Below are 12,315 nucleotides of genomic sequence, written 5' to 3' on the forward strand. Positions count from 1 at the left end.
ACATCCATGAACCTCCTCTGAGGTCTTCCTCTTTTCCTCCTGCCTGGCAGCTCCATCTTCAGCATCCTTTGCCCAGTATATCCACTATCCCTCCCCTGCACATGTCTCCAAAGCTGAGCTCTCCCTCTGATGGACTCGTCCCTAATCCTGCCCCATCCACCAATGAAGATCTTTGCAGCTCCAGCTCAGCCTCCTGTCTTTGTGTCAGTGCCACCGTCTCCAGACCATCCATCACAGCAGGTCTCAGACCACCCCGACACTCATCTCCACCCTGCCTGCGCTCTCTTCTTCACCTCTCTTGTCCTGTGTCCGTGGCTTTGGGATTTTAACTCACTGCTCTTCACTGTTACCCCTTCCTCCTCTTCTCTCCAGAGAAACCTCTACCTCTCCAAGCTGCTCCCTGCTCTCACTACAGATCAGTGTCCATCTTTTATATACAGTCTGTGGCATTGAGTGAAATCTCTCCATCGCCGTTTATGAATGGATGACCAGTTACAGTTCAGCTCATTAAGACTATGAGAGCTTCACAGAATCTGTTTGGATTCATTCTGAAAGGCTTCCAGGAAGTCGCTTTATCAGTTTGTCTGAGCTCATTTTAATGCTTCTTTGTATTTGATTTATTTTTGTTTTGGAGCCGACCACAGTTTCTTAAATGTGTGCAGAGGAACTAAATGGTTAAAGCGCGCGCGCGTATGTATGTGTGTGTGTGTGTGTGTGTGTGGTTTAAAGGGAGCGTTTCCAGAATATGACGACAGGCGCGCGGGTGGGCGGTGTTTTGAGGCACGCAGCAGCCAATAGGAGGCCTGGGTGTTGCTGTCAAACACAGCTGATCGATGAGTCAGGGGAGAACAGCCCAAAAGGTCCCACTTGTTGCTGAGCAGGAGCAGCGTTCGTCAGCCGGTCGCGGAGGTCTGATCCGCCCTCAGTTTGCGCCCTAAAACCGTCACGTCAGGCGTCCCTGCGCAGCCCTGCGGCCGCTCCGGTGCAGGATCATCCCGCTGTGCCTCCTTTCAGCACTCAGGTGAGTCTTTTCTCTCTTTTTTTTTTTTTCCTCTCTCTTTTCGCCCATTTTCGCCGCCTCTCTTCGGTCCATTCAAACGGAGGAGGCGTCGGGGTCCGCCTTTACCTGCCCGGTGACAGCAGGTGCGGAATAACGCAGGTGCAGAAACAGAACCGTGATAATTCGCTCCTGTGCGTCGGTGTGTGGGTGTTTTTCTGAAAACACAAGCCCCGCACAGAGGAAGCATCACCGGTCGCAGCAGATCGCAAAGCGGCGCTCGGTGCCCGCAATGAAACGAAGAGGAGCTCCATCACCGATCAGCCTAAAAATAACAAGATCATCATGACACACACACACACACACACACACACACACCGATTCTGCGGAGGAACTGTGCGCCGAGAAGCTTCACCGACACAAACGGGGCTCCAGCGGGAGCTCTGCGGGGTTTCAAGGAGACGTTTTCCTTCCGAGGCTCTTCAGAGGTTAAAGTGGCTTTAAGCTGGCAGACTTCAGTCTAAGAGCTGGAATATGTTTCCATCACCTTTCTGCTTTTCTCGGTTTTATGGTGTTTTATGAAGGAGGCGTCGGTCGGGCCAAATATAAAGTGTTATGAAAATCTGCCGTAAGCTGAGCTTCAGATGCACCAAAAAAAAAGCTTGAGTTTGGGGTTATCACCCTCTGAGGCCGGAAGTGGCTCTTGATGAGCACTGAGGCCGCCTGATGAGGACTCTGATGAGGGGCCGAGGCGGCAGGACGGAGGACAGCTGGCTGTTACTTTCTGCTTTCCTCTGTTTTTACTATGTTTGCTGAAAGAACCAATCTGAAGGCACCAGCTGGGACGATTTTCATATTCTTCAACAATAAATCAGCTAATTAAAAAAGAAAAAAGTTTATAAGTGGAAAAAAATATATAAAGTTGGACATAATCTCAGCTTTAGATGCGTTTTTTTTTTTTTTAAAGAGGGAAATCTACTGAGACCGAGGCTCATGATTCCCAGTAGATGTAAAACCCTGAAGGCACAGAGGAGACGGGCAGGGTGAAGCATCAGGCCTGCAGTGGATGAGCTGATACGAAAGTTTGTGGCTGATTTAGTTGATTGAGCAGATGAATGAATGAATGTGTAACATGATACCAAAACAGTTTTTCTGTTAGAAGATTAAAGCGTGATTCACGTCCGGATGACTTTACAACCTTTAGTATCCCAAATGTGACTCATTTTAAATAGGAAACATTTCAGGGATAAAATCATTTCCACAAACGAAGCTGACGCATTTCATCTAATGAAAGTGAGACGATGGTGAACACACTGAGATGTTTGGGTCACATCATCAGGAAGGATCTCCTGCAGCTTTAGCCTCCATCTGCAGGTACACACGTGACATAAGCTATGAAATACAAACGCACATCCAAGAGCTACAACACGCTCCGGTTCCACTGCCACCCGCACAACACTACACACTGTAAAATCGACCTTTGTGTACACATCCTCCATTCAAACCCGGGCTGTCTCATCAGTGTATGAACATAAAGTAAGCCGCAGTAAAGCTCCAGGATCCATCCTCCACGAGTGTCTGTGGCCGTAACGCTCCCGCTTCTCGTGTTGCGTTTGTGTAAATGTGTCAGTGAAGTGACTTTAGTTTCTACAAACTGTTGTGTTTGTGCTTTTTCCTGCACTGAGACGCGCTCGTGTCTCTAACACAAACACCGGTGCGCATGAGAGCTGCATGTTTGCTGCGTCCCTGTCAGCGGCTCAATAACGCAGCATCAGCACTTCCACTGCGCGCTGCTGTGCTCTGTGTACACACAGGCGAGGGTTGTGTTCTGTTGAAATTTGGTTGCTTCCTCATTTATGTGTGTGTAAAGGTTTTTATCTAATGTTTGATTCTTCCTTCCTTTTTTCTTTTTGACTTTTTTTTTAAGACCTTATTAGAAGAGATTTTCACAGCAGACACTTGGATTTGTCAGAGCAGGAAAAAATGAGCTTCCAGGATCTTTGGATTGTGCAGAGTGGCGCAGGAAATGAGGAAAACTGTAATCTTCCTCAAAATGCTGCTCAGTATGCAGAAAAAGTTATTGTTAATATCTGTTTCTAATGCTTATGGATCCTAAACATGACTAAGGCAGAATTTTCTGCCGTATAATCAGTTCAAAAACATATTTTGAAGCCTGGCCTGAAACACTGGATTAATCACGTGATTTATGATTTCTTGTTTACTCCAACTGTGGCTGAGAACTGGCGTCAGCTCTTAATTGAAGGCAGTGGTGATGATGATGATGATACCGTGATGATGATAACGTGTTGTTTCTCACGTTCAGAAACGGAGCAAAGTTCAGGCTGGCACAGGAGGACTCGCCTCCACCTGCAGCTACTGATCAACCTCCGCCCACAGCAAACTGCTGTTGACACATTAGACTCCCGTTAACTCGCTTTACTGTCTACGTCATGGTTACACGTCAGTGAGGCTCCAGCAAGGTTGCAGTCCCCTTCTCACCTGTGCTCAGGCCCGCTGCTTCCTCTGTTTGCGCCAAACAGCTCAGTGCTGTGGCTGGAAACATAAAACACATCACATCCTGTTTGCCAGAAAATATTTCCACGAAAGAGCAAATTACACGAGAGCAAATGCTACTTTAGGGATCTAATGTGGGATCGAAGGTGGAGCGTGTACACACAATCTGAGTTCCTGTTCAGCTCAGTCGTGAAGGGGAGATGGAGGTGATGGAGGCCGGTCCTACATCGGCTCCAGGAACTATTTTCTCCAGTGTAAAGATAATGTTTCTGTCCTGTTCTCACGGCGCAGCTGCAGCCGTGGTGCAGCCTGCAGTGGGAAGTCACCTGTCAGTCATATTTGCAGTCCTCAGCGCTCAGACCGTCCCAGCGCAGCCTGCGGGAAATCTGACATTTCAGCCGCTCCGTGATGGAGCCGGCAGAGTGTGAGGCCTGGATGCAGATCCACGGCTGCAGAGACGGAGGCCTGATGGAGCTGCGCTTATTTTATCTTCCTGTTGTCACGGCAATCCTGTTGCCTCCCCGCGTTCTCTAACTTCACAAACATTACAGCACAAGTTCTAATATCACACAGATCCACGATGACTAAGATGCAGACCTCCCACGCAGGTTGTGGTCACAGAACATGGAGAAGGTGTGAATGTGTGTGTGTGTGTGTGTGTGTGTGTGTGTGTGTGTGTGTGTGTGTGTGTGTGTGTGTGTGTGTGTGTGTGTGTGTGTGTGTGTGTGTGTGAGTGAGAGACTGGCTTACTGAGGCAGTGGGGCCTCCCCCGGCTGCTCCGGAGATGACTGGCATCTCTGTCGACATGAAAGCACCGAAAGGATGCAAAGCACACCTACACACACCTTTTCACCCTCTGGCATTTAGACTGCGCAGATGTGTGGCACTGCTTCATAGCAGGAAGTGTGTGCGTGCCTTGATAGTGATTTGGAGATAAAGTTTTGGTCGCTGTGGCGATCGCCTTCGGTTTCGGAGTGAAGAAAGTTTTGTTTGGGCGGCAGCGGCGGTCGATATGGCCGCTGCTGAAAGTGTACAGAGCGGGACTGTAAGTTTCAGGATGGATCAGCTGAAAGGTTGAAGTCAGGCCGGGCTGTTCTGTCAAAGGTTTGGTGGGAAGATGCTGAAGTAGAGCGGGTGCATTTGTTCACTTTCAGCTCTGTGATGTCCTGCAGAGGTCTGCACCTGCTGACTTTATTTAGCTTTTATTGTTAATGATGATTAAATTAATAAATTCTCGGGTGTGGAGCTTTTTGGGGGCATGCCAGAAAAAGTTTTAGCACCTCTGTTCATGCCAATTCTCCTGATTGGCTGCCCCTCGCAGACCTTCGGGTTTGGGCGGGGCTTCTTTTTGTTTGGAAAAAATCATTTTTTGCTGCAGTTTCAGTAGAAAATAAGACTGTGACTGCACTTTAACACAGAGCTGTGATATAAAGTGTTGCTGAGCAGATGCTGCACAATTATTCAGTTACTCCAAACCTTTCTGGCATGTTCTCCTTCAGAAGCTGCAGAAACTTCCTCCCAGCACTGAGCCAAACATCCCGGTGAGGTGGAGTCTGGATAATCCTGTATGCTGCTGTTTCTGTGTGTTTTTAAAGCACCTTTCTGAGTTATATGCAGCTGAAAATGGAGGTTTTATTCTGCTGTTGGAGCCTGAAGGGTTTTTTTTGAGGCCCACACAGAGGAGAGCTTTTGTGTTTTTGTGTTAAAATCAGATTGTGATCCTTTGTGGCTGCAGCTGCTCTCTGAGCAGAGGGTGGTGCTCAGGTGTGGATGGAGACGGCAGCTGGCTGTCAAATAAAGCAGACAGCTGACAAGAGGAGGGAAAAAGGTTTTCATTCACAGCTGGGGGGGGCTTATTGTTTGGAAAAGCTGCAGTGGGGGTGTGACTTCTACCTGCTGCTCAGTGTGTGTGTGTGTGTGTGTGTGTGTGTGTGTGTGTTCTCCTCCTCTGACTCTCCTGTTGTGTCATCAGGAAGTCCGGTTTGATGTCGGCGCCGGTCCTCTCTCCATGGCCGTATGGACCCGTCAGTCTGGTCTGTGGACTCCTCCTGCTGGCCTCCTCACCGCTCCTCACTGCAGGTATGACCTCTGACCCCACCGGGGTTTGCAGTCACTCCAAAAACATGCAGTTTAACATTCTTTTTACAAAGAATTCAAGTAAAATCCCAAAGCTGAGACCCACTGAATAAAGCTCATCTAATACAGTGTGAAATATTACAGTCATTCATGTCATTGTGGTGCTGCTGCTGCATTTTGCACTGAAAGAAGAAGCAGGGAAAAAATTCGTGCTGTCATATCTTCCGCTTCCTTTTACAGAAATGAGGTGACATTCACACATTGCAGTCAAAAGCAGAACGTCTGCTTTTAATGCAGGGAAACTGATTTGCCCACAGACCTTCATCCAAAGCATTCTGATTGGTCAGTGAGGACACACTCCTGTGGCTAACTGTGATGTCCCTAAAATTCAGATGGTTTACCCCCCAAAAATGTGGGCAGTTTTCGGCTACAGCGCCATTTATTCTGGACTGTTTCACAGGCGTGCTGTGAAACAGAGAGCGTCTCATCCTGGAGATGATGCTCCCACGTTTCCCCTTCATCTAAATCAGGTCCTTTAGCATCAGCTGCTCGGAGCCGCGGCTCTGTCAGCACCGGATAAGTAAGAGTCCTGTTCTCCTCACAGAGAGGCTGGAAGGATGGTGGTGGTGGAGCCCCACTGTGACCTTTGCCCCCACCCTTGAAACTTTGTTATATTTCCATCTGATCTTAGCTCAGGAGAAATGAAATGCAACTCAAACTAAACAAATCAGAAACTTCCCTCTGAGTTTATTATTTTTACTGGAAACACCACAGGAGCCACATAAAGGCCCAGCAGCAGTTTATCACACTTTTTGCTGTGACTGATTATGAAACATGAACTTTGAGCAGGATGTCTGCAGTTTCTCTTCAGCTCACTACCTTCAGTCTGCTTCAGAGGTTTGAAACTGTCTGCTTCCTCCTTTTCTAATCACGATTTACTTTTCACGCTTTTGAGTTTGTGTAGTAACCAACTGTGTTTCACAAAGCTGCACTGGAGCCTTTTTTTGTGGCTCAAAATGTGTTTCTTTGATTTATGAAGGTGTGTAAAATCCCTTGAAAACCTCACACTCGAGCTCCTCTCGAGACTCAGATGCTCGGAGGAGGTGGAGGAAACCGTAACTCTGCACACGCGCCGGCTTTTTAAGGTGAAAGATGAAGAAATGGAGGAAGTTAGGATGAGTGTCGGCTTTTGTGGTGAAGCTGCCCGCTCTGTGTGTGTGTGTGTGTGTGTGTGTGTGTGTGTGTGTGTGTGTGTGAGGAACGTGCTTCAGTCGGCAGCATTAGCACATAAAGGTCAATAAACCAAACCCTGACCCTCTATGGAGCCTTTTAGCCACATAACAGCTTCTGTTTGCTGTAATAATATCACCTTGCTGTGCTCACCCAGCTTGTGTTGCACTCTGTTGTTACCCCCACCACCACCCTGAAACCCGGCCTGCATGCTGAGCCTCTCGTGGTGTGCTGAAATAACAACATGCAATCTAGAATGACCTGGTCCCCCTGTGGAGCTTTTCATTTATTTGCCTAAAATGCAAACAAAGGCTGCATGCAAGTCCTCTCTAATTACCCATAAATACAGTCATGTATTTGGACACTGACACACTTAAGATGTAAGTGCAAACACAAGCTGCAAAACCAGCAGCCAGTGTTGCCACGATGGTGCATCAGAGCAGTGACACCAATCCAAAGCAGTGCAGGGAAACAAAAACCCAACAGGAGATAAAAGAATATGCAAACAATGGAAAAATCTCTGCTCAGCCCAAACGGAGCTAAAGCTCTCTCAGCTTCAGCGGGTGGCAGCTGGTGGAAGGACGGAGTGAGAAAAACACCTCCACGGTGTTTCTCCTGCTCTTTAAAGCCAAAAGCAAACATGCACACGGAGCAGTGCTGCAGAGGTGCTGGAGGGGCAAGAACGTAAACGTGAACCAGCAGCAGAGGTAGCTCCTGAAGAAAGGTCCATCTATCCACCTATACAGCTCCAGGTCCACAGGGGCAGCAGACTAACGAGAGACGTCCAGAATGTCCTCTCCCCAACAACACCTCACGTGAGCGGCATCCTGGAAAAATGTGGCCTCTTCTCATCACTGTTTTCTGTTTCTGCAGGCAAAATGAGCAACTGCACTCACCCACTGGTGCCAGAACACGGAGGTTTCCGCTGCGATCCATCTCCATGCCAAGGATTCCCTCAGAAGACCACCATCCGTCTCTTCTGTGAGTCGGGATACCAGCTGAGGACACCGTCGTTCTCCAGGTGCCGCCACGGGAAGTGGCAGCCTCCCATATCTGCCTGTGTCCCCATCAAAGGTGAGAGCCAGGAAGCTGCTTCAGTGTGATGTGTTTGTGTTCAGGTTTATGTGTTGGGGGGGGAGCGGAGGGAGGATCTGTTTAACATCAGGCTGGAAACTTGTCACCAGGTTTAAAAGTCATGTGACTCTAAAAGTCCCTGCTTTAATAGTGAGCAGATGTTGCTGAGCAGCAGAGAGCATCGCAGCGCTCCTCGGTTTATACCTGTGACTCATCTCCCGGTCGACTCGGCCCGGCTAAAGGACGATTAGTCATTTTAAGACGGCTCATTTCTGGTTTTGAACGTTCAGGAAGTGGATGTGTGAGTGCCACACAGCACACAGCTACTGTATGTGTGCTGATTTCTGATGCAGAGGGCGGCGGGCGCCTTCAAAACAACAGGACATGAATGTTTAAGCATCTCAACATTATTTAATGCACGTTTTGCAGCCTTAGTTTAAATGGACTAGTTCTTATAAACGCTTTTCTACTCTGAGCACTCAAAGCGCTTCAAACAAGCACTTCCATATGAAGCTATGCTAAGTGCATACTGTCTAACATTCACAGGCATTCATATAACTTGGGCTTCAGAATCTTGCTCTGGAGCCAGGAATCGAACCGCCAACCTTCCAATTAGTAGGTGATCTGCTCTACCTCCTGAGGTAGTTATCGAGTGTTGTGATAATAACTGTGTCGCCATGAATGACCCACATCTGAGAATATTTACAGTTGGTGTCACAGTTCAGCACACAGCTACAGGAACTCTCATTTTATTAATATTTGAACAGGAAAAAAAAAGAGTTCATTGTTAATGGGTAAACCATCCTAATGTGTGCGGCCACATAACTGCTGAAAACCACGTTACTGATTCACAGGAGTCGACACCCGCCCGGCAACACTGTTACTCTGACAGCATTAATACCTGAGAGAGTCACCTGATAGAGTTACTGCACCTGTACTTAAACTTTACTTCCTCATTGTTTCACAGATATTAAAACATAAATGTCAGATATGGTTCTGTAAGATTATAAAACTGCCCAGCAGTGGTTTAAAGCTGCAGCATTTCAGTGATAAAGACGTCTTTTCCTTCGATCACAGTCTCAGAGTTAAATACTTGTTTCAGCACTTTGATAAATCAACAGCTTTTGGTTAATTCATTGTTAAATTAAACTCTGCAGGGCCGATATTTATGGCGCTGATGCCGCAGTTTTATCATCTGCATCTTTTGACCTACTTAGCAGGTGAACGCAGACACACTACAGAGGAAGTAGAAGCTTTACTTTCCTCAGACCAGTTCCAACTTCCTCTGTCACCATTCAGTCGAATGTGCTGCAACAGGAAGTCAGTGTGCAGAAAGAGGAAGCGGGCAAAACCACCATAATAACCATTAAACGTTTCCTCTCTCTTGACGCCATCGGTCTCATGGAAAGCTGCTGCCGTGTTGTCACGGGCACGAACAGACCGCACAGCTGCCAAAAGCTCCTGTTGTGCAAAGATCTTGTAGTCAATAATAAAGTTCTGATCAAACCTTCTGCAGAGAACAGCCAAGCTTTCCCACGGCGGTGATTCAGGTTTGAGTTACAGCAGCTCACTGTCTTATTGTGGTGACAGAAACTTTTACAGATTCATTCAGGCCCAATTCTGGGCCCACAGTCACGTTCACTGGACCAGCCTTAAAGGAGAGCTAGTAAACTCTGACTCTCACCAAACAGAAGACATGCCGGCTGCTCCTCCATCCCTCTGCAGTCCAACCTGTCCCACCAACCTTCACTCCTTCTCAAATGGCCTCAAAGAGCCTGGGTGTTAGGCTGGGGGTTATAGTTCTGCTGCTCAGTTCAAACCTGAGGGGACGGTGAGCTGCTGCAGGATGCTCCATGAACAGCTGGCAGTGTCACCAGCTAAGCTCATCCCAGAAAAGTAGAGACAAATAAAACGAGTTTTAATAAAAAACTGTTTAAGAAGAAACTTTCAAAGTTCTTAAATTTAGAAACATCTTCACACTGAGTGAGTCGCAGCTGCACAACTGTGAGGCTTAACAACAGGGAGGTGTGTGTAGATGTGTGTTTGTGTGTCTTCAGTGAGTCGGTTGATCCAGACCTTTGCTGCTTTTTCTCCACTTTTTGTATTTAGGTGTGTGTGTGTGTGTGTGTGTGTGTGTGTGTGTGTGTGTGTGTGTGTGTGTGTGTGTGTGTGTGTGTGTGTGTGTGTGTGTGTGTGATCAGCATCTTTAATGTTTGTCTTTTTCCTCCTCAGGAAATCCTATCCCAAAATCCGATGATTCGATGCCCAGCATGGCTACGACCGCAGTGGGTGTGTCCATCTTCCTGCTCACCACCACCGCCTGCCTGGTCCTCAAGTCCCGCCTCTACCCCTGTCAATCACACAGGTAAGAAGAAAGCTGTGCTGCAGTGGAAAGAAAGGGAAAATTAATAAATTTAATTAAACTTACTGTCCACATGTTTGTTTGTGAGCAAATATATTCACATGAGCTGGAACGTCTGGTGTATTTATATACATGTGATTTCTTACTGTATATCCACAGTTTATTACTGTGGATATACAGTAAGTCCACCTGTCTCATACTGAAAGCACCCACTTTGAATGCCATCAACCCACTGAGGCTGCTGTCACATGACCTCATTATAATAATGACTATTATAATAAACATGCTTCAGATTAGGTCGACTGCACCTCTCAGTAGGTCAGAGGGTGCACAGCATCCACCCTGGTTACTCATTAGCACGGGTGGATGCGTGACACTGAAAAGCACGTGAGCGTCACTGCGCGTGTCGACTTTAACCCAAACCGTCATCAGTCATTAACTCTAACCTGTTATCTGTGGGCTTCAAAGCCGGGCAGCACAAACAAAATGATTTCTGCCAGCTGGACTCTGGACTCTGTGCTGGGGTCAGCGCACATCTGCAGAGCCAGCCGGGCACGTAGCAGGTGTGTGGCTGCAGACACAGAAATGGCTTCCAGATGTGACAGTGGGCATTAATTAAAGGCCACTTAAGTGACTTGTGAAAAACAGCTGGAGTCACTGGGTCAACTGGTCTCCTGGACACACTTCAGTCAGTTTATACTCAGCGTTTACAGCTTGAGGTCGGAGGTCAGGAGACTGGGCCATCAGCTGAGCATTAACCTCTCTCTGTCCCTTTCTCCCCGCAGCCGCCGCTCCTCGGACCAGCTGGACCTGATGGTGGACGGGCTTCCCATCTCCCTCCCCTCCTATGAGGAGGCGGTGTACGGCAGCTGGGGGCAGCGCATCCCCACCTGCTCGGCCCCCGGACCCACGCAGCTCCTCTTGGCTCAGGAGGCCCCCGGCTGTCAGCAGTCCTCTCCCGGCAGCCAGTCGGACGGCAGCCATCGTCCCCTCCTGTCGGGCCGAAGCCCCGACAACCCTCCGCCGCCTTACGAAGCGGTCCAGTCTCCGGATCCCAGAGACAGGATGAATGACGGGGACGTCCGGCAGCTGCACGTTGCACTTTCAGATGATAAGGACACTTGATGGAGACGCTCACATGTCACTGAAGCAGTTTGTGACTCTGCCAGCTCAAACAGAAAGCAGGAGGTGGCCGACTCCTGACCTGCCTGCACTTTTCCTGGTGGGCGTACCAGCATCAGGACCAGCCACATGCTCTTTTAGACGATAAGCTCTGATTGGACAGTTTATGGGTCACAAAGACCCCTGAAGAGGACTAAAGTGCATTTATAAATGAAATGTTGATTTCATAGTGTGTAGTGTGAATGTATGTGGCACAGGGAGGGGTTTAATGCACAGAGGTGTGTGTGTGTGTGTGTGTGTGTTTTCAGTGTGGTTCTGGAGACGTCCTCTACCTTCTCCCCTCAGTGATGGGGCTCATCGAGGCTTCGTTTGTGAAGTCAGTGGCGTGTTGTCTCTTTTCTCTTTTGCACAGCGTTTCTGTTCGAGTCCAGACGGGCGGAGCTGCACGGGGTGCTGCTCCGAAGCAGGGACCCCCGGGGAGGGGGGGCGGATGCTGATTTTTATTTTTGAATAAAATGTTGATGTGCAGCAGATATTTAGGGAAAATGCTTGGAAACCAAATGCTCTGTTCCTCCTGTGTTCACTCAGCGCTGAAAATATTTAATATTTAATCACTTTGAATCCTCAGTTAAAAGAATATATTGATTTTCTGATTGAGTAGATTTATGTAGACACTTTTTTTTATTTCCATTTAAAAAGATTTTCGGTGCAAACCTCTGAGCGAACCTCGCCGGGTTCCTCGAGTGACTGACGCCTTCTGACCTTGAATGTATTTCATGTTTTTATTTGTGCCTGCAGATCTAAACTAATATATGAATTGTAATATATACAAAAATGATTATTTCTATATTGTATTATTGCACAGAGTTATATGATGAATAAATGTTGAGGTGTTTCTTTCTTTGGACATCTTGGCCTCATGTGTGACTTTGTTAAAGGT

General features: G+C 47.8%; 1 protein-coding gene across 2 annotated transcripts; it reads left to right on the top strand.

Annotated features, from left to right (window-relative positions):
* Positions 1 to 881: 881 nt before the first annotated feature.
* LOC115790972 (sushi domain-containing protein 6) lies at positions 882 to 12,253 on the top strand. 2 transcript variants are annotated; one of them, XM_030745022.1, is made up of 5 exons: positions 882 to 1,021; positions 5,484 to 5,590; positions 7,691 to 7,891; positions 10,124 to 10,256; positions 11,039 to 12,251. In XM_030745022.1, exons 2-5 carry the CDS (start codon positions 5,497 to 5,499, stop codon positions 11,376 to 11,378), a joined length of 768 nt encoding a protein of 255 aa, XP_030600882.1. In that variant the 5' UTR covers positions 882 to 1,021; positions 5,484 to 5,496; the 3' UTR covers positions 11,379 to 12,251. The 2 variants fall into 2 exon arrangements, with proteins under 2 accessions (XP_030600882.1, XP_030600884.1); XM_030745024.1 differs by lacking the exon at positions 5,484 to 5,590 and having other exon boundaries at positions 11,039 to 12,253.
* The last annotated feature ends 62 nt before the right edge of the window (positions 12,254 to 12,315 follow it).

Source organism: Archocentrus centrarchus, chromosome 13 (assembly GCF_007364275.1).
Source record: "Archocentrus centrarchus isolate MPI-CPG fArcCen1 chromosome 13, fArcCen1, whole genome shotgun sequence".
In the NCBI taxonomy this organism is placed as follows: domain Eukaryota; kingdom Metazoa; phylum Chordata; class Actinopteri; order Cichliformes; family Cichlidae; genus Archocentrus; species Archocentrus centrarchus.